General features: G+C 36.6%; 1 protein-coding gene across 1 annotated transcript; it reads right to left on the bottom strand.

Moving 5' to 3' along the window:
• Window positions 1-1,224: 1,224 nt before the first annotated feature.
• LOC140142169 (death-associated protein kinase dapk-1-like) lies at window positions 1,225-19,529 on the bottom strand. The gene is made up of 8 exons (XM_072164136.1): window positions 19,337-19,529; window positions 16,424-16,535; window positions 14,114-14,274; window positions 13,794-13,973; window positions 10,619-11,734; window positions 7,383-7,422; window positions 4,616-4,678; window positions 1,225-1,340 (listed from the first exon to the last, which is right to left on the bottom strand). Exons 1-8 carry the CDS (start codon window positions 19,508-19,510, stop codon window positions 1,225-1,227), a joined length of 1,962 nt encoding a protein of 653 aa, XP_072020237.1. The 5' UTR covers window positions 19,511-19,529.
• Window positions 19,530-20,002: the final 473 nt, after the last annotated feature.

Below are 20,002 nucleotides of genomic sequence, written 5' to 3' on the forward strand. Positions count from 1 at the left end.
ACGCTGTTTGCGGAACATAGAAGACCACATTCGTCTAAATGTTTCCAACCACATCTACGTTGAGTCACCTGGACATTTTGTGAACTTAGACCAGGTCCAGATCCTGGACCAGAGACCACGAGGCGTCAACGAGGCAGTTCAGATCAAGTTAACCAGCCATCTCTAAACAAAGACGGGGGCATATACAAATATCCTGGAATCTACTAGACTGTGACTAAGTCTAAGGTCAAAAAGGTCTCAATCACTTTCGCTGATTAAAGATGCAGAGCATCTGAAAATTCAGAGGTAGGAATTTCTTGTGTTTGGATCAAAAGTTTTAAACTTTAATAAAAAATGAACGTTGTCTATAACGGCAACACGGCATTAATCATTTATCATCAATTATTGTGATTTGAAATCTCAATACATTTTTGAAAATTAAGCATACAACATCAGCATGGGAAGTTTGAATCCGCGTCTTTATTTTCTTTCTCCTTCTCCTGCTCCTTGTCCCTACCGTCTCCCGTCAAAAGGTTACTGAACCCCTAATTGTTTTGCTTCTGCAACACGTGCATGAACAGAGAAGAGTGGAAATTCTTTCTAAGCCACATCTTGGATCCTCTGCTCAAGGCCAACATTGGAGACAGGAATACTTCTGGTAAAAGAGTAACATTCGGCCGGGATTCCCGCTCCAAGCAGATGGATCAATAACAACATCAATTGCTTTGAGAAAGCCAGAAGGTTTCTAGCGAAACTGTCAGCAGAAAAACGTAAGTTTATCCTTTGTTCTTGACAAAGAACTTTAAATAGCTTACATTCTCAGCTTTCGGATGTACTATGCGGTTTCCACCTAGGTATAGGACTTTTTATTTTTTCGGAGAAGAGCAGGTAGGGCAACTACTTGATTATATGTCTACATGTTCATACTACTGAAAATTTTAGAAAATTCGCACGAGTCCGTTTTTTTAAATCACATTTTTGTTCCTAAAATGGGTTATAGCGCCCTCAACGGGCACTCTCTCCATAGGGCTACATGTAAAGACCAGTTATAGACAAATGGCCCTAAAATAAAACGGACTCGTGCGAATTTCCTCAAATTTTGCATATGATGTAGATTTAACATCTGGAATGTAATGCAAGTGATGTCGTTGCTGCTCTCCTAAATTCATTTTTAAAATGTCCGCCCCAGACCAAGGTGAAATTTCGTCCTAGGATATTTAGTTCCAGAATATGTTTCTTATATTATTACTTACTCATCTCCTCTACGTCCATCCAAATGGAAAAGCCGTCATGCTCTAATTCATCCTTCAGTCTTTTCATCCTCTCCTGCGAACCCCAGTTGTAGGAGATCATCACATGACCTAGTAAAATAACAAAATGAACAAGTGAACGTTATTAGGATATAATACAGAATAGAGTGCTGATGATATGAATGTGTGTACAAAGAGGGTAAAGTATGATATAACAGCATGTCGGAAGTGACGAAGTGGTCCGAATTTGAACAAAAATAGATGAGTGAAAGGATAATTGTACAGTGACTACAGGAAAAAGGTATTCTACCAAACATCCTCTCCCTTGTACAACTACCAACATCATCTACCTAATCACTTGCAAGAAAAGTGGTAGTCAGTACGTCGGTACGTTATTGTATTGTTGCCTGATAAATGTATCAGTGCCATTTTAATCCATCCCTTCACTTTATGATTAGAGCTGGCTTCAACATGCTGTATACTGAGAGCTGGTCTCTAATTTTTCCTAGAAAAAGACAAGTTGAATCTTTTCGAAACGTCCGGTTTTTAACTTTGTTCATCCTTTATTCCACCACTGAATATTATGTCAGACTTGCCATATTGCTACGTTTATCCCTGTGTACGTGTAACACAGTTGTATCCAAAAACCTTTGATTCCCTGCTTTTATAGCTTGAAATGTGTTTGAGAAAATATACACTTTCATACTAGTCCGGTATCTACCGGAAGTTAATGATAACCCACAGGACTCTGCCAAACCAATTTTTTTAGCTTCCTTTTATGGTCCTATAACACAATCAAGATGTTAACAAAAAATAATTCCCGGCACTCTGGCCATATTCAAGGTTAAAGGTATGTATATCACCTCAAAAATAAGCGCAGCAGGAAAACGTTATTTAATGTTTCTACATGAATGAGCTTTATTAAAGCATCAAAAATCAAAAAACGGAATTGAAATCGGTCAATGCATTGTGATGTAGTGTCAATTTTAAGATGCTCGTAAATGGAATTAAAACCTGCCACAAATGGCTATAATGACAAAATTGGCACATTTCGAGATTTTGAAGGTTTATTTGGACGCTTTCTTGAAAAAGCAGCGTTAATTTAAGTACCACAGGTTAAATGCCTATCTTTCCTAACTTCGTTAAAGAAAACAAAATTAAAAAATCTATCATTGAATAATTATAATAAATTAACCAAATATACTATTTTAGCAAATTCAGCCAATCTGCAGACAAATTAAAGGTGAAAAAATGACTAAGTTCAGCTAATTAATTATCCCCTTCGTACATACTGTGTACAATTGTACACATGGACTTCTATTGCTCCCTGTATACCAGGAGAAGCTTATTACTGCAAACAAACACCATGTGCACAATTGTGCATTCATATGCTATCCTCCAGTGCAGAGCGCCCTCGCCTAACTGAATGTCACTTTTCATAATCTAAGAGGGCATCAACCACTACAGCACGTTGCCAGAAGACATGTACTTTCCCTTTTTAATTTTATATGAAATATCATTGTGGACAAGCTAAATTCTAGTCAGGGGGTTAGTGTAAGACCTGTAGAAAACATGGGACACTATTTTTGATCAAATGCTTCAAACATATGTGGTGTAGAATTTTTTTTAAATGGTGTGTACAATTGTACACAGTGTGTCTCACCTTGTAAATATAAGACTAATATATTGTGTTCAGTTGTACACAGTGTGACTAATCTTATCAATATATAGGAGTTATTTAGTATACTTTGTACATCATTATAAGTTATTTTTAACTCTTTTGTCAATACTTCCATTCAGTTTATAATTTGCTCTGGATGCATTTTTTGGAAAAACTACTATGTAGGCCTATTATTACAGGGATAGTTAGGAGTAACTGGTCGTTGATGGGCCCGAAAATGGATCGTGTAGAGTGGAGTAACAAAATTAGTCGCAGAAATCAAGTTTATTAAGTGTGATGTCTTCTTCGGTCTCTCCAAAGACAAGAACTGTTTATTAGCATTTTATACCAAATTAATGAGAGTTAAGAGCCTACAGATATGGACGTATGAAGGCAACAGAAAAAAAGAAACAAAGGGTTCAAGTTTGTTGCTTCACATATGTTACCAAGTTTTACTGCCATTACTTAGTCATAATGTGTACAATTGTATCCAAAAAATCATTGTAAACATCGTCACTTAGTCACAATGTGTACAATTGTACACATGCCCTAATTTGCATAATTGATGAGGTAATTTTTTTTTTCAGTTTTTCACAAATTACTATCCAAAATAGTTATAATAAGCATAAAAAATATTTTTTTGATCGAGCCATCTTCCTTCGTGTCCGAAGGGGTTAATATGCAAAATTGATGCCAATAGAAAACCGTACATGATATCAGGGTGCGGTTTTTTTGCACACATATGTATACAAAGTTATTTCAATTGATAACAAAAAATACACAAAAAGTAATTAATTATGCAAATTAGCTAATTACAGGTAATTATGTATTCATGGTATTTTTATGTAAATTAGGCATGAGTAATTTTGAGTTTTTTCAATATTTAATGAAAGTCTATTCATTCACCATAAATATGTCAAGTATGAACCTGTTATGATGTTGAATAAAGAAACTGCAGTTAATTACTTAAATATAATACAAAACATACAAAGTTTGACATTTTGCCGATGTCAGGAATAAAATTTTCATTTTTTTCTGTAAACATGGTATGTGTCACCATTGCTCAAAGCCAAATCCGAAAAGTAAAAATCATAATCCATTTGCAATGAGACTTTAAATGAACATTTTGTTATCTGGATTAACATGGGATGACAAATGGTAAACGGAAAAGTCATTCCCACTGTACCGCGTATACAAAAATAGTATGGCCTTGGACACACACAATGGCTTAGAGCTATTGTGGTTTGGAAAATTACTCCCTAGAAATATCTTTGATATAATGGGTTTTTTTTCCAACCAGTTTTCTCGAAGTCTTTCATTCGTTGTCGACGGAAATAATTTACACGCTAAGACAGATTAGTATTTCAGCTAAATGGTGGTAGGTCCCTTTATTTCAATAGGCCTATATTTACTGATTTATGAGCGATCTTCAAAAATCCATAAAAACAGGCAGTAGTTCTTAAACAGACAATTTTTAATTTTGGGGACCCGATGGTAGCCTCGGGAAGTCGTCTTCTTCTTCTTCTTCTTCTTCTTCTTCTTCTTCTTCTTCTTCTTCTTCTTCTTCTACCGCTCGCTTTTCGGCAATATTCAACATGAATTTTCACTTTTATTGGGTGACATCCCCTACCAATGCCGCTGCATGGGAGCGGGAATGGGAGGGGGGATAACTGGCAGTTGTTTTACGGTAATTCTTTACAGTGTACAATGTCTATCATGATCTTACCTCCCTTTCCTGGGGCATCATTCGTATCGTCATTTCTGCTTCCAGATGTATCACGTACAACTTCTAAAGGATACAGAAAACAAATCGATATTTAAGCAAGTTAAGTAGTAACCCTAATCGTAAATTTATATGCTTATAATTGTGTAAATTGAAACCGAAAATGTCAGTCCAAAGACGACGTTCATATTCATTACTCGCTCCCGGGGTGTCATGTGCGTTATTTTAACCTAGGGTGCGTAATGGAGACTCTAATGATAAAAATGTCCTTTTGCGGGAAAAACCAATTTTCTACCCTTTCTGCAACATTCACATCATCATGAAACTGATCACAGCTATCTGTCAATAGCCCTGGGAACAGTAGGAAGAACCACATCTTGCAGTGTTATTAACATTTAAAAGGAGCTATAAAAAGGCCCTCTGCGCTCCCGTTACTTTTAGAGACTATAATTCATGAATAAACCCACAAAGCCCGAATACTAGACGCCGACTCTTCATGGATCGGCAGTGGCATCCAAGAGGCAGGGACGGCAGTAGGTACTACCTACTAGCAATTTATAATTCAATATTGAGACTCTCACTCTCAATAGTACGTTAACCTCCAAGAGCGCCCCCACTACTTATTGGGGCTGAAAAGGTCAGATGGGTTTTAAAAAAGCGCTTAAAACTTATTTGTTCCCATAACATGTTCTTATTGATATTGTAATTTGTATTATTTTTAAGATGCACCTTCAAAATGTAGTTTTAAGTTGTAGTATTAAGGTATTTTGTAAGCGCTCTGAGCCTTATGGAAATGGCGCAAATGCTCTTTGTATTGTATTGTACTGTATTGTATTGTATTGTATTGTATTGGGTTGGTGACAAAAAGTTACCTACAGGTGAGCTAAACTTAACTGTTTCAGAAAGAAGAATCGGTTGGTATTATGATAAACATTACTTCAAGTATCGATATAGTGTTGATCATGACTAACGTGAACATAAAGGGTGTCCCAATAAAAATAAGAACCCTTCATTGCGCCCTATTTTTCTTCTATTTCTGAAAAGTTAATCAAATATATTTTGGTATGTAAAGAAAACTTTTTTCGTTAGCGTTAACAAACCGAAAGAAATATTTCAATCGGCTTACAACCTGTGAAGATATGCTCTTTTAAAGAAATGTGCCCGTTTTTCACTCTGTCCACGGAAGAGGTTTCGCTACTTCAAGATTGAAATAGAGTATGCATTCCTCAATGATAACTTTAATAACGAACTTTATTAAAGGAATGGGCTTTACCGGTGGGCCTATAGGCTATGGATTGTTGTTAAGTGTCATTAACTTGTCGGCAAAATGGATGTGTTATGGGATAGCAAGAGAATTAAAATTCTCTTGCTATATTCTTGGTTATGTATCCCTGTTTTGTTTTATTATGTTTCTTACTTTCTTATTTTGTTGTTTCTTGCTTTCTTTTTATTTACAACATCCCAGCAAACACAAAACGTTTTAAAAACGTTTTAAATAAGTTATATTTTGGCTTTTGGTTTAAGTAAAAACGTTTTAATAACATTAAAATGTCGGGTTATATAAAGGTCATGATAACGTTTTAAAACGTTTTGTATGAAAACACACTACAACAATATTTTTAAATGTTCTCAAAAAATGTTATTGTAAACTATTTTTGCAAACATTTTTGCCAAATATTGTGTCAATACTTAAATAACATTATGTTAAAATATTTGAACCCAGCAAACACAGAAATGTTCTAAAATGTTTTTCAAAACCTTTTAAGAACATTTTAATGTCGGGTTATATAAAGGTCATGAAAACGTTTTTAAAACGTTATTGAAAATATTTTGGGCAAAAGTTTTTCGCAAAATATTTTTTCAACCCCCAAATAACATTCTGTTTAGAATGTTTTGTATCAAGTTTTCAGGAATGTTTGTGGAATGTTATTAAAACGTTTTTATACCCTATCCGACATTTAAACGTTTTCTGTAAAACATTTTGTTTGCTGAGCAGTAGATTATCAAAAAATGTTTTTTAAGGTTATGAAAACGTTTTATACTCTTAATATACCCTTTATACAACCCGACATTTAAACGTTTTCTGACAACTTTTTATCACCTTTTGCGAATGATGTCGAAAACGTTTTGTGTTTGCTGGGATGTCATTTTCTCCTTTTTGGATAAAGGGTAGCCTGAAAAGGGCTGTTTGGTATGTCCTTGGTTCTTCTGAAGTGAGTTTACTGTGCAGCTTTGCCCTCAACCTGGTTGCCTCCTTGACGAATACATGTTTCAGCCCTGGTCCTAATTGCATCAATTGCATTGCGTCCTTCCTTGTGCGCCGTATACTTGCGAATGCAGCAGTTATGCGGTTACGAAGATGTTAGAGGCTAGCTGGTGATCCTCGCTCAGAGTGAACGCGTTCCAAAGCCTAATGCTATTATCTATCCATGTCATTAACCGTGTGTTTCGTTTTAATCTTTGATGTAGCCAAACCGCATCCGTGGAGTGAAAAACGGGTACATTTCTTAAAGAGGGCACATCTTAAAAAATTGTGAGCCGATTGAAATAATTGTTTTGGTTTATTAAAGCCAACGATTTAAAGTTTCTTTACATACCAAATTTTTTAGAAACAGGAGAAAAAGAGAGCGCAATGAGGGTTCAGTTTTATTGGGACACCCTGTATCTCTTCAGGTCATATATATAAAATGCTCACAACAATTTGACATGACACGTCACATATGAATTAAACCAATCCAGCGCCAGACCTGTGATTCAAGTAACCACTTACCCGGTTCAAATGCTTCAATACTAGAACCATCTTCTGAATGCTGTAAAAAGAAAATAATTCGTAAGTTCCATTTAATGGCGCTGATGGGAAACAACATGGCGGTGCCCAGTCATTTGAACAACTGCAACATTAATTAATGTAATTCAAATACATTTTACATTCTAATATTAATGTAGCAAGTAATAACATGTACTTTGTAACAGCTGTAGTCTGTCATGTCTCACAATCTGTAAAATATGATCGTATAATATTTAATTTATACCCGTAAATATGAAGCACGATAATTTATCAATGACTTTATACGCAATGCAACATAAAAGAGAGCATGCTAAATGCAGTTTACAAATCTACTTCTACGTCAACTATATCGATTGATTTTCTTGCCCAGTTATTCCCTGTACTTGGGACTGGTGGGTGAAAAAGACATACGACAGAGATGTAAGCCATGAAAAAACTCATGTGAAAAGCATGAAAATGCTCGAAAAAGAACCAAACCAAAACAAACCCAGGATATTTCCCGAAAACTTACATCTTTGGTACAAAGATAAAAACCACCAGCCCCCTGCTGCCCAGTTCTACTTAAACGTGAATTGGTTATCTGCACCAACAACATCTTGACGCTTAAACTCGGGACGTGTGTATCTATCAGCGTGTTTAAAGTGGGAGCAGATGTACGGTACATTGGCGTGTAAATTCTATCCAGTCAGAAATTGTCCGGTAACTTGCTCACTATAAACACAAGACGCAGAGGAGGCTTAAAGGCATTTATACAATGCACTATGATTGGGAAATTTGATCAATATAACCTAATTTTAAACCCATTGCCACACACACAAAATGGTAATTTTAAAACTGCAGCCAACGAGCTAATAGTTGAGACTTAGGAATGATATTTGATTTTCTTACAGGAAACATTCATATTATCCCACTGCATTAATTTTATTCATAAGTCTCGATGTTTTGAATGTTAAATAATAGGATGAAAACACCAGATATTTGCACACAATCCCAATGCAAGGTATGATCAACTGTACCACATGTGTACAAAAGCCAGACATACAAGGTCAGAAACCCCATTGGGTTGTGGGAATTTCTTTAAACATCCTCTGCACTAGACGTAACGACTATGTACCGTAAATCGATATCCTTCTCAACCAGAGGATATTGGCGCGAGATATTTGCGCCATACAGTGATGTACCTTAACACCCGCCCGAAAGGGTCCACATTTTGAAAGTCCCGCACCCTCCCAATAAATATGCACGATAAGTCACCACAAAATGCCATTTTGCAAGCTGATATTTTTTACACAATGATCACAACAAAAGTATATACAGTAGGGTGTGGCGAAAAACACTTCTCAGATCAACTTGGAACTCTCGGAGAATTTTACTGGGGTGCATGCTACTATTTTGCTGAAATATCAGTAAGATCGGAGCATGTTTCGCCCAGGCATAAGATTTTCAACAAAAAAACACCCTATTTATTTGCTATTTCTTACTGTATAACTCTATATAACGGAATCAGTAGGAACAACCAGGGAAAATAGGCATTCAGATAACACCATAGCCAATATTTAACACTATGGGTAGTTTTTTTGGACCCTCCAAAACATCACCAGGTAGTTAATAATCTCAACTTTGTTACAATTATTGTTCGCTACAGACAGGTATGTAGATAAATTAAGGGGTAGTATAATGGAGCATTTCCCCAGTTTTACTCCACCAATTCCCATAGTTGTGGTATTTATTTTGCATATATATGAACTTCAACAGTACAAAAAATAAATGAAATAACATGTTTGAGTAGCTCTGACTTGACTAGGGATTAAAAGGTCTGTTGGGACACCTGATTTGCAGTAATTTTCAAGGCCATGTGACCTTTTGATCTCTGGTCAAAACATGGCTACCCGAAAAGCATATAATTTATCATTTATTTTTGGTAATGCTTCAGGTCATATCTATGTAACAAGACCAAAATTGTGAAATTTGACTCATTAGAACTGGGGATATGCTCCATAATACTACCCCTACCCCTTTCTTTAGCAACTCAAATATCATCAATATTTAACTACATAACTGTCTTTAGCAAAAACTAATGGTACCTAACATAGACTGCTTGCTATTTTGTGATGTTCTAGAGGGTCCCAGCCAACTACCCAAAGTGTTTAATATTGGCTGAGGGGTCATCTGGATGGCTACTTTCACCAGGCTGTTCCTACTGATTTCTCTATATAGAGTTATACAGTAAGAAATAGCAAATAAGTAGGGATTTTATGAAAATCTACTGCCATGCTTCAATCTTTCTGATATTTCAGCACAATAGTAGTATGTAAAATTCTCCGAGAGTTCCAAGGTGATCCGGGAAAACAAATTTCGCCACACCCTAATATACAGCAATGACGTTAGGAACAGAAAATTATTTTAACCTAATTCAATCACTAATTTTCAACAACATGTGGCGTGCCTTTTACCCGAACCACAACAGATTTCGTATTCTATTCATTTGAATAGATAAACCTCTATACGTTCAATAATATAGTCCGAGCAAAATATTTGGTGTCAAAGCACATAATTTTAATGGCATAGCAAATATTACACGAATTTTCATAAATATTTTGCTGGGACTATGATTGATTATTTTTCAAACATCCAGCAGCCACTTTTTGTTAACCTCTATACGTTGATGTTTAGGCTTAAAAAAATAAGCTGACTTACCCTTATCGACCGACCAAAAAATCTGAAAAACTTTTTTTTTTAAATTTGACTATAGGGAAATGTCATATTTTGGTTTATAATATTCAAATTAATGTGTTTTATTTATCTTAAACTGCGGTATAAAACGCATAAAATCGTCAATTACTCACAAATTCTGACTCGATTTCTGCATTTGTTTCGTTAATTTCGGCAGCTTAAACATATGCTGTAACTTTAACAGGATGGAAATTTGTGTTTAGTCGTGTATCCTGCCTGCAATGATTTGATTCACATTTCCTAATAAATACGCACCTGAAGACGCGTACATTTTTAAAGCCCATACTGTCTCTAAATATTTCTTTAAAATTCTCTATGCAAAGTATTAGGCGTCACATCATATTGGGCAGAAATTACAACAAAAAATCAACAACAAAAAATTCGACCGACCGACCCAGGTGTTGGTACCCAAAGGGTAAGTCAACTTATTTTTTAAGCCTATTTCGCAATGTCTCTAATATCGTAAACGTTACGTATATTCATACCTTTGCTTCTAATGCCTGTATCACCTCCTCTACGGCTCTCAAGGCGTCTTCATTGGCTGCAAGACTGGGCCGACTTAGCAACTTTTGTAGCATGCCTATTGTCATCTTCCTTTTGTTCTTTTTGCACCATCTCTTGATGATGTTGTCGGTTGGAGATTCCTTATGTCTTTTGCTATCTTCTGCAATGTCATTTATCACGTCTGATTCGATCCGTAGGGCCTTGCCTACTGCTCTGTAGTCTCCGTCCATAATTCTGAAGCATCTTGTGATTGTATCCATCGGGAGCCACTCATATCGACAGTCTACTCCAAATTCTTGTAAGAACATCTTGTCGTAGCCTGGAAACAAGATCTTGGTTGTTACATCAGCAGGGTTTCTCAATCGTGCTACGAATCCATCATCATCCTTTTCTGCTTGCATAAGACTGTCTTTAGAATATGTCAAAACATCTTCAAGATTCGTGCTTGTCTGTAACGACTCATGACTGATGTAGTTAACATTTAGGTCGGTACCTGGAGATCTGTCGAAGATTTCTGATTGGATAAGATCACTAGCTTCATGTAGACTTTCGTAGCAAGCTCCAACAGAGTCCTTGTCAGGACACTTGGCAGCGATATTGATAGAGCGCTTATGCTTCGTAAGTCGAACCAGAACCGTCACAGAACCCCTAGCATATTTTACAGTTGACCGTGATACTGCCGAGGACCTCCTGTTTGCATCAAGGATCTTCTTTTGGACAGACGGGTATAAATTTGGATTGAATATGTCTGTTTCACTAGCACATTCAATGCTTATACCCTTTACGTCATCGCGTTGCGGATCCCATTCAACCTCTGAACCTTCGCTTGGCAACTTTCCCGGCAGCAAGTATTTCTGGTCTTCCGTCTCGTGGACTAGACCCATAAGATCTAATATGGCAAGTAGTCGTGGGGTGTCTATTTTCTTCATAAAGAAAGCACGCAGCTCTTCCAATGTATAATATGGCTGGTCTGGTAAGTGTACCTGCTGCTTTGCGAACTCTTTACCAGCAAATGCGGCTCCAATTATATTGGTCATGAACCAATTGGTGTTGAGGATCACTTGGTCGTCGTGTTCATCGAACTCGGCCAAGTATACCTTAATGATAGCATAGATAAAAGAATAATAACGTAATGTTAAAACAGACTACTAAACTTTACGAGAGATCATGTTGCAACTTTATCATGTTTTGGAAATAGCTGTGTTTCACCATGTCAGTTTTAAGCAGCCACATGGTTCAGCACATCTTTATAACTAGGGCAACGTTTGGAGAAGGTCTCAAACAAATAATATAGACACTGACATAAGTCGGGAAATATATGAATCGCAATGTTTTGTTTTAGTTTTTGGAATTTGACCTTAAAATTCACGACTTTATCATTCGAAATCAACAAAAGATATTTCAACAATATAAAACCTTATTCTTTCTCTGGAGTTTTTTTTAACATGTATGTGAAATAGCTTCAACCAATAGTTCGATATATGATAGTAAAAACAGCCTTTACGGATTCAAATTCAAAAATTGATCGATTACGAAAATTAAATTTTGCCATTGATTGAAATTGTGTCTGTCTATCATTACACTACAATTTTTACTCCAGGGGCTTGATATTTTCAAATAATATTTTATAATAATAGCGTGAATACCCTTAAAGTGATCCTCCTTTTCAAGAAAGGTGAAAAAACAGACATCAAAAACTACAGACCTATCAGCCTGTTATCACATGTTTACAAAATTTTCACAAGGATAATACAGAACAGAATTAAAGGAGTGCTTGATGAAAACCAACCAAGAGAACAGGCAGGCTTCAGAAGTGGATATTCAACAGTAGACCATCTGCATGCCATCAACCAACTTATTGAGAAGGCAAATGAATATAATTTGAAGCTATGCATTGGATATATAGACTATGAGAAGGCCTTTGACTCAGTGGAACATAAAGACCTCTTTACAGCACTACGTAAAGTTGGAGTCAACGAAGGTTATGTCCAAATTCTCGAGGACATATACACAAATGCCACAGCCAAAATCCACATTGAAAACGATGTTTCAAAAACAATCCAAATTCAGCGTGGTGTGAGACAGGGAGACACAATATCCCCAAAATATTCACTACAGCAATGGAAGATATATTCAGAAAGCTGAACCTACAGGAGAGAGGGATCAACATAGATGGCGAGAAGCTAACAGATCTGAGATTCGCAGATGATGTAGCTTTGGTGACAAGATCAGTAAAGGATATGGAGGTCCAGTTAAATGATCTGAATAAAGGAAGTAAAAAGATTGGACTGAACATACACAAGGGAAAAACAAAATATATGACAAACTACCAGTCAGAGGATGTCATTGAAGTTGAAGGCGATGTTATCGAAAAGGTGGATGGTTACAAATATCTCGGCCAAACAGTGAAGATGGAGGACAACACCAGGGAAGAAGCTTTGATCAGAATAAAGGCAGGTTGGAGTTGCTTTGTAAGATTCAAGGACATTCTATGTGACAAAAAGTTACCAATGTATCTGAGAAGTAGAATGTTCAACCAGTGTGTATTGCCAACAATGACATATGGGGCAGAAACATGGACAACAACCAAGTACCTGGAACAGAAATTACAAACAGCCCAAAGAGCAATGGAAAGGAAGATGCTTCACATTACCTTAAGGGATAAAATTAAGAACACTGAAATAAGACGTCAAACTCAAGTCAAAGACATTATGGTGAAACTCAAAGAAGCGAAATGGAGATGGGCAGGTCACCTTGCACGAAGGGAAGATAACAGATGGACTAAACGGCTTACAGAATGGCAACCAAGAACAGGGAAAAGATCAAGAGGAAGACAGAAGAGGAGGTGGCGTGATGACATTACTGCCTACATGGGACCTACATGGACAAGAAATGCAAGAGACAGAAAACAGTGGAAGAATCATGAAGAGGGCTACGTCCAACAATGGTCGAACACAGCCTGGTGAGGTGAGGTGAGGAATACCCTTGCCCTCTATAATTACGCAGAAATGATCACGCCGCCTTAATGTATGTTAGCGGATCGTGCCGTGCAACGGTACGATGTACTTAATATCACTGCTGCCTACTAGGGAATCATCGAAAGTTCTAACAGCATGATCAATTGTTTCTTTGCTATCTAAGCCACAGTCAACTTACCTCGCCCATTAAGTGGAGATATGACGTGACAGTTCTTAATTCACTTTCATCCATTCCAGGGTACTTTTTTCTCACCCTGTCACTATATTCTTGCCAAGAGATCACTGGAACATCTTCCTCACGCCAAGGTTTGATTATCTTCTCCATCTTATCACACACTTTGGGAAGCTTTTTGGTTCCCTAAGTGTTGAAAAAAGAAAGCACATGTTGCAATCATTGACAAGACCAATAATGGCAATGAAACTGTTTACACACTCAATTGCTACCGATGTTACAATAATGGTTTGGTGACATACTTAAAGATTATAAAACAATCTTACCACAATACATTCTCTCCTTTCTTTTAAGACTTTTTTCAGAGTTTCTACTCCTTTACAACGTTCATCCCTTGCGTCCACAACAATCACAGAGTCCTCGATATCTAGAAGCCCATCAAACATCTTTTTCGATTGCCGAAGAAGAAATTCTGCTGCTTTCTCTCCTAATATAAAAGTATTTTTAATATAAAAATATATCTGATTAACGAGTTTGACTTAGAAATACTGATCGATCCTTAATTCATTCAAGAAATTTTAGTGTCTATACGTGTGTAATAAATGTCTTTACTTTTCTTCTAAGCATTCATTATTCATGAAATGTTGGTGTCTGTAGTACATGGCGCTATGGGTTTTTATTTTCCTACATTAGTGGCAGGAACCAATGTTTCTTGGCATCCTTAAACCTAAAATGATCAACATTTGTTTGATTCCATTTTTTTCTATGCCCACTGTGGTTCCCACGAGAAGTAGAAGGTCACAGTGGGGCCTAAACTTAAGAATAGTCACACCATGTTGTATCTCAAATTGTTCCTCTCATCACATGGTTTAAAAAGATAATTGTGATAATTTCCTACTACTTAATTCTGGAGTTATAAATTCGAATAGGTCAAATGTCATCAATTTCATATACAGGTCAAAATTTTAAAAAAATTGGTCCGATTTCATCTCAATTTACTCAATTCACAATTTAGTGTAATTTTGTATTGTCATGTCCCCCTTCAGAGTTAGTGCAGCCAAAGTTGAATAGAAATATGTACAAGCATAACTTTTGACCCATGATTCCATCCGATTCTGAGGTTACATTTCTCAAATAAATATTTTCCTATTTGGTTTGCCGAGAGGATTAATTTATTAAAGCAAATTTCAATTGAATTGGTGCATTTTGATAATTTGGCTCATGTGCATGAGATATTTGACATTTGACCTTGCTTACTCTATAGCTTCTGAACTAAGCACCCTAGTGCAATATGACAATTGACTATGTTTTATTCCTAGCAATGAGAGGAACAATTTGAGGTATTTTACAACATTAAATAACATTAATTATATACCTAAGTGGAAGAATGGCCCAACTCCACCATTTTGGCCAAATTGAGTTATAGTTATACCCAGCATTGTATTATTAGGCAGTATGTGTGAAAGGGCGCAAGTTCACACTCTATAATTATAGTATTATCAAGAGTTTTCAACCATGATATTCATAGAAGAAGGTCCCAACGACATGGAGTTGGGCCCGGGAGTTGGGCCTTTCTTCCACAATATTGTTTTAACACCATCGCAACCTCCACCCTCAGTAATGGGATCTATGCAATATTTAATTGAAAAAAACGTAGAAATGAGGATGAATTGAAGCAGAATAACAAAAAGAAGTAGAAAGCAGAGGATAAAGAATACATTAGTACCAGTGGAAAAAATGTGCCAGCCAGAGACAGTGTCCACTTAATGCATGTGCATGCACTACGTAGCTCCATGGTGATCATGGTGATCCAAGAAACATTGTCAATTCAAGTTTGGAAAGGTTATTACATGCATGATAAGGAAAGTACTATGGTATAATAATAAAACCCCTGTTTAGAGAGGTTAGAGGAGTTAGATGATAAACTTTAATAAAACATAGAATGGTACTTTTTTATTGAGTTGCAATGCAAGTATGCCTAATATTGAATATGCGGGTGAGTGTGTTAAAGAGGTTTTCATTATCTTCTTTGTTATTAAATATAAAAACATGCGTGTAAACAAATCCCATGCCACTTTCTGAGCTATCTATAACACTTTGGCTAAAAGAACAAACATTTTCAGTTATTCTTAGTGGAAGAAGGGCCCAACTCCAGCACGAACAAAGACGGTACCGGAATATTGCATATTATATGGATGTATAAATGTAGTTTCATATTAAACATGTTAAATGTCCCCTGAAGATTGAAAGATTCTGCCTGGATTCAGTTTTTTGTGTATTTCTCAAAAGCTATTTTGGTGGAGTTGGGCTCTTCTTTCACTTAGGTATTCAATGAAATGTGGGGCCCAATTATGACCAGGCTTCGACCCGTCGTGGGAAGCATAGGGGGCATAGAAAAAAATCAAACCAATTTTAGTTTTATCCTTTGAGGTGTAAGGATGCCAAAAAAACATTGTTTCCACTATCGTAGGATAACTTGATGCTGACTAAAAAATCAGCCTATAGTGCCATATACGTGTAAAGTGTATTTCTTTTCTTTTATATATATAAAAAAAGAATAATTATAAAGAAAAAAGTGTCACAAGACATAATAAAAAGATTAATGTGGGCTACACAAGTCAATGAAAAATGGATACCTTCTGGTTTGTTGTGTATTCGATCAAGATGGCTTCCAACAAGTACAACCTGAGTTTTATCCTCACTTTTTCGGGCGGCTTTCAGAAAGGGTAACCAGTATTCAGTGGTTGACTAACATGGAAAAAATAAATTGTATAATTTACAAGTGTCATATCAATTGAATTTATTTACCCGGTATTAGTTCATCTGTACTGAAACCTAGTGGAACCTACTAAAACTGGTGTAAAATATGCCATATAGCCGATTTTCCTAAGGAGCTTAGTGCTTTTTTTTCTTCACGAGTTGATGAATTGGGCATTTTTCACCCTTGCCAGAACTACATGTTCGCAGTCAGAACGGTGGTCATCAGTTCTTTTGGTATGCATAGTCGCGCTAAAAGTCGATGGATACATGTTAAAATCAGCACAATTCAGAGATACACCTTTTTGCTATGAAATTAATTTCTCGTTCAATTATAAAGCAATATTTTTTTCCCTTCAAAAATGTCAGGTAAAAACATAGTGCTTGGATATACATTATTTTTAAATCCTGGTGATAAAATTAGGCACATCGTGTGGGTCTACATATTATAGTTTGGTCAGAATTTCCGTTTTGATTATTCACTTTTTTTCACTTGCGACTGCCAAAATGTTTAACCAGTACTTCATTTATAATATAACAGCAGAAATAATCGATGTCGGTGGTCTGCCTGAATCAATGAATTATAGAAAGTTCGGAAATATCTTTCGTTAGCGAATTATGTTACTTTGAAAAGCAAAATCGTTGACCCCCAAAAAAGCTCGCGGGGCAACTTGAATCCTGTGAAAATCGAAAATCTTACACTAGAAGCCTAATTCACACATAAGTTTAACATCAGGGGTTGAAAAAAAATTATACAGTACCAAGTATTATAGTTTTCTTCTGACATTTACTGAAAAAAATTGCTTTTCATTTGGCCGAGATAATTAATATTACATTGAAAAGGTATAACTCAAAATTTTGCTCATTTCAGCACCAAATTCGATCGTTTGTATTGCCTCATTAAATGACTAAGTGAGCTTTGACCACCGTTCTGAAGCTCAGGACGATGGTCACCAGTTCTTTTGTTATGATAAAGTTGCGCAAAAACTCGATCGATACATGTTAAAATCAGCACAATTCAGAGATGCACCTTTTTGCTATGAAATGAATTTCTTCGGTCAAATATAAAGCAATTTTTTTTTTCTTTCAGAAATATCAGTTAAAAACATAGTGCTTGGATATACATTAAAAAAAATCCTGATGTTAAAATTGTGTCTTTTAGTGTAATATTTTTGATTTTTATAGGCCTTATGTTCGCCCGCGAGTTTTTTTTCGGAATTCATTAATTTTTGAAAGCCTCAAACTAATATAGTTTGCTGGAGAAAGATATTTCCCACCTCTGTAAGGCACATTGTGTGGGTCTATATTATATTAAATTGATTTTACCTTTTTTCACTTGCGAGTGCCAAAAAGTACTTCATTTCTAATGCAACCGGCAGAAATAATCGATATTTCTATTGTGGCTTGCAAATCATCCATCCATGGGTACATTTTGGTAGTCGGAATTGTAAAATGGTGCAGCAATCAAAACCGAAATTCTGACAAAATTATGACATATAGCTTTATATGATGTGCTTTAGAAAGTTGGGAAATATCTTTCGTTAGCGAATTATGTTACTTTGAAAAGCAAAAATTTTGACCCCTCCCCCTCCCAAAAAAAGCTCGCGGAGCAACTTTAAGCCTGTGAAAATCGTCAATCTTACACTAGAAGTCTAAATTTCACACCTAATATTAACATCAGGGTTCGAAAAATATATACAGTGCCAAACATTTGGCCAAGAAAATGAATTTTACATTGAAAAGGTGTAACTCAAAATTTTGCTCATTTCAACACCAAATTCGATCGTTTGTATTGCCTTATTAAATGACTGAGTGAGCCTTGCACAACAAAAGATATCGGTTGACCACCGTTGTAAGTACTGAGTGTTTGAAAACGTATCACAAATCAAGTGATCTCAGACCATCAGATTTGATGTTATGGTCAGGATTTGTTCGGGCATTACTGGGTCCCACTTGGACCAAACTGGTGTTTTGACCCCCAAATTATGCGAATAAAAGCCGCCTAACGCCTAGAGAAGATGCAAGGACAAAGGAGGGTTAATAATAGAGATAATTCCGTAGGTAATCCCGTTGCACCTATTCATACATAGTCCTTTTGTTTGCAAGTACTAGACATCCATTTGAAGTACCGTTTGATATGGCGTATGACTTTATTTTCTTTGTACCGCACGTAAAAGGCAATAGACCATGTAGAAGCTGTGTTTTGCCGAAGGGAATTCTATTGTGTTGTAAACTTTCATCTTTCTTTTGTCTACGTGTGTTTTAGCCGCAGGTATAAAACGGGTGATGGAATGCAATTTAAAATTCCCGCCAAGGCCGAATCATTTCACATTTTGGGTGCATTGTAGCCATCGGGGACCCAGTTATGGCTGCCAGTGAGGTTTAGGAATCCGTGAAATGAGATACGTCTGTAGTAATCAACGATCGACAACCAAAGAGGCAACTCGCAGAACCACTGTTTGCATGCATGCACCTGCGCTAGGTTTTGACGCAGCAGTGCACGGATAAGATGCATGCATCAAACCACGATATTTAGATGAGATAATTATATTGGTTAATATATTCAATGGTTTGAAGCACCCGCTTTTCTTCCATTTATTGTCGGCTTATAAATATCTTGCCATAATTTCCATGGTGTGTACGTGAGCCCAGTGGCGGAACTGGGGGAGGGATACAAACTTTTTTATGTACCTGTACCCAAAATAAGGGACTTTATAAACGAACAAAATTAATGTGGCTTTAGATTATATTAAGCCTCTATTTAGACCATATTAGAACACATATCAACATACCTGGTCTCCATTGGACAATTCCACAAGATCATATACCACGACAAACAGACATTGATCGACTCCCAGGAACATGCCATGTGTTATGGCATATTCCACTTGCCCGGCAAGGTCCCAAATGAGGAACTCGCCGGCACCCTGCACTTTCGTCTTCACAACATTTATACCTGGTGTCATATCGTAGTCAGTGCTGCATTGCTCTTCCTGTGAGTTACAAATTTGATGACGAATGTATATTAATTATTTATAGCCAACACACATGCAACCTCTCCCAATTTCTGCCGACACAAGATGTTTTGCATACCCATTCAAACTGGCCTGCCTGAGCGACGACACTGAATATCTGACTGTCATGAGTAGACACTGACAGGGGTGACACCAATTTGCAACGCAAACCTATGATAAAATCCGTTGATTTGCCAGCTACAAAGTGAGGCACCTATCGTTGATCTAGGAAAGTCACGGGACACCGGATACGGGCCGGCAGGCATCAGTGATTAGTTTTTAAAAGAAAATCTACTGTGGGTCTTTTTATCTTTTCAGTTTCTGTTTCCGTATCCGTATCCGTTTTTGTATGTCATTGTTATTCTGAAGTGTTAGCCTCCCAGGTGCGACCAATCTTTTATTCTAGCATTTTGTCACTTAGGCGACGAAAAAAAGAAACCCTGT

This window comes from Amphiura filiformis, chromosome 20 (genome assembly GCF_039555335.1).
Source record: "Amphiura filiformis chromosome 20, Afil_fr2py, whole genome shotgun sequence".
Taxonomy (NCBI): domain Eukaryota; kingdom Metazoa; phylum Echinodermata; class Ophiuroidea; order Amphilepidida; family Amphiuridae; genus Amphiura; species Amphiura filiformis.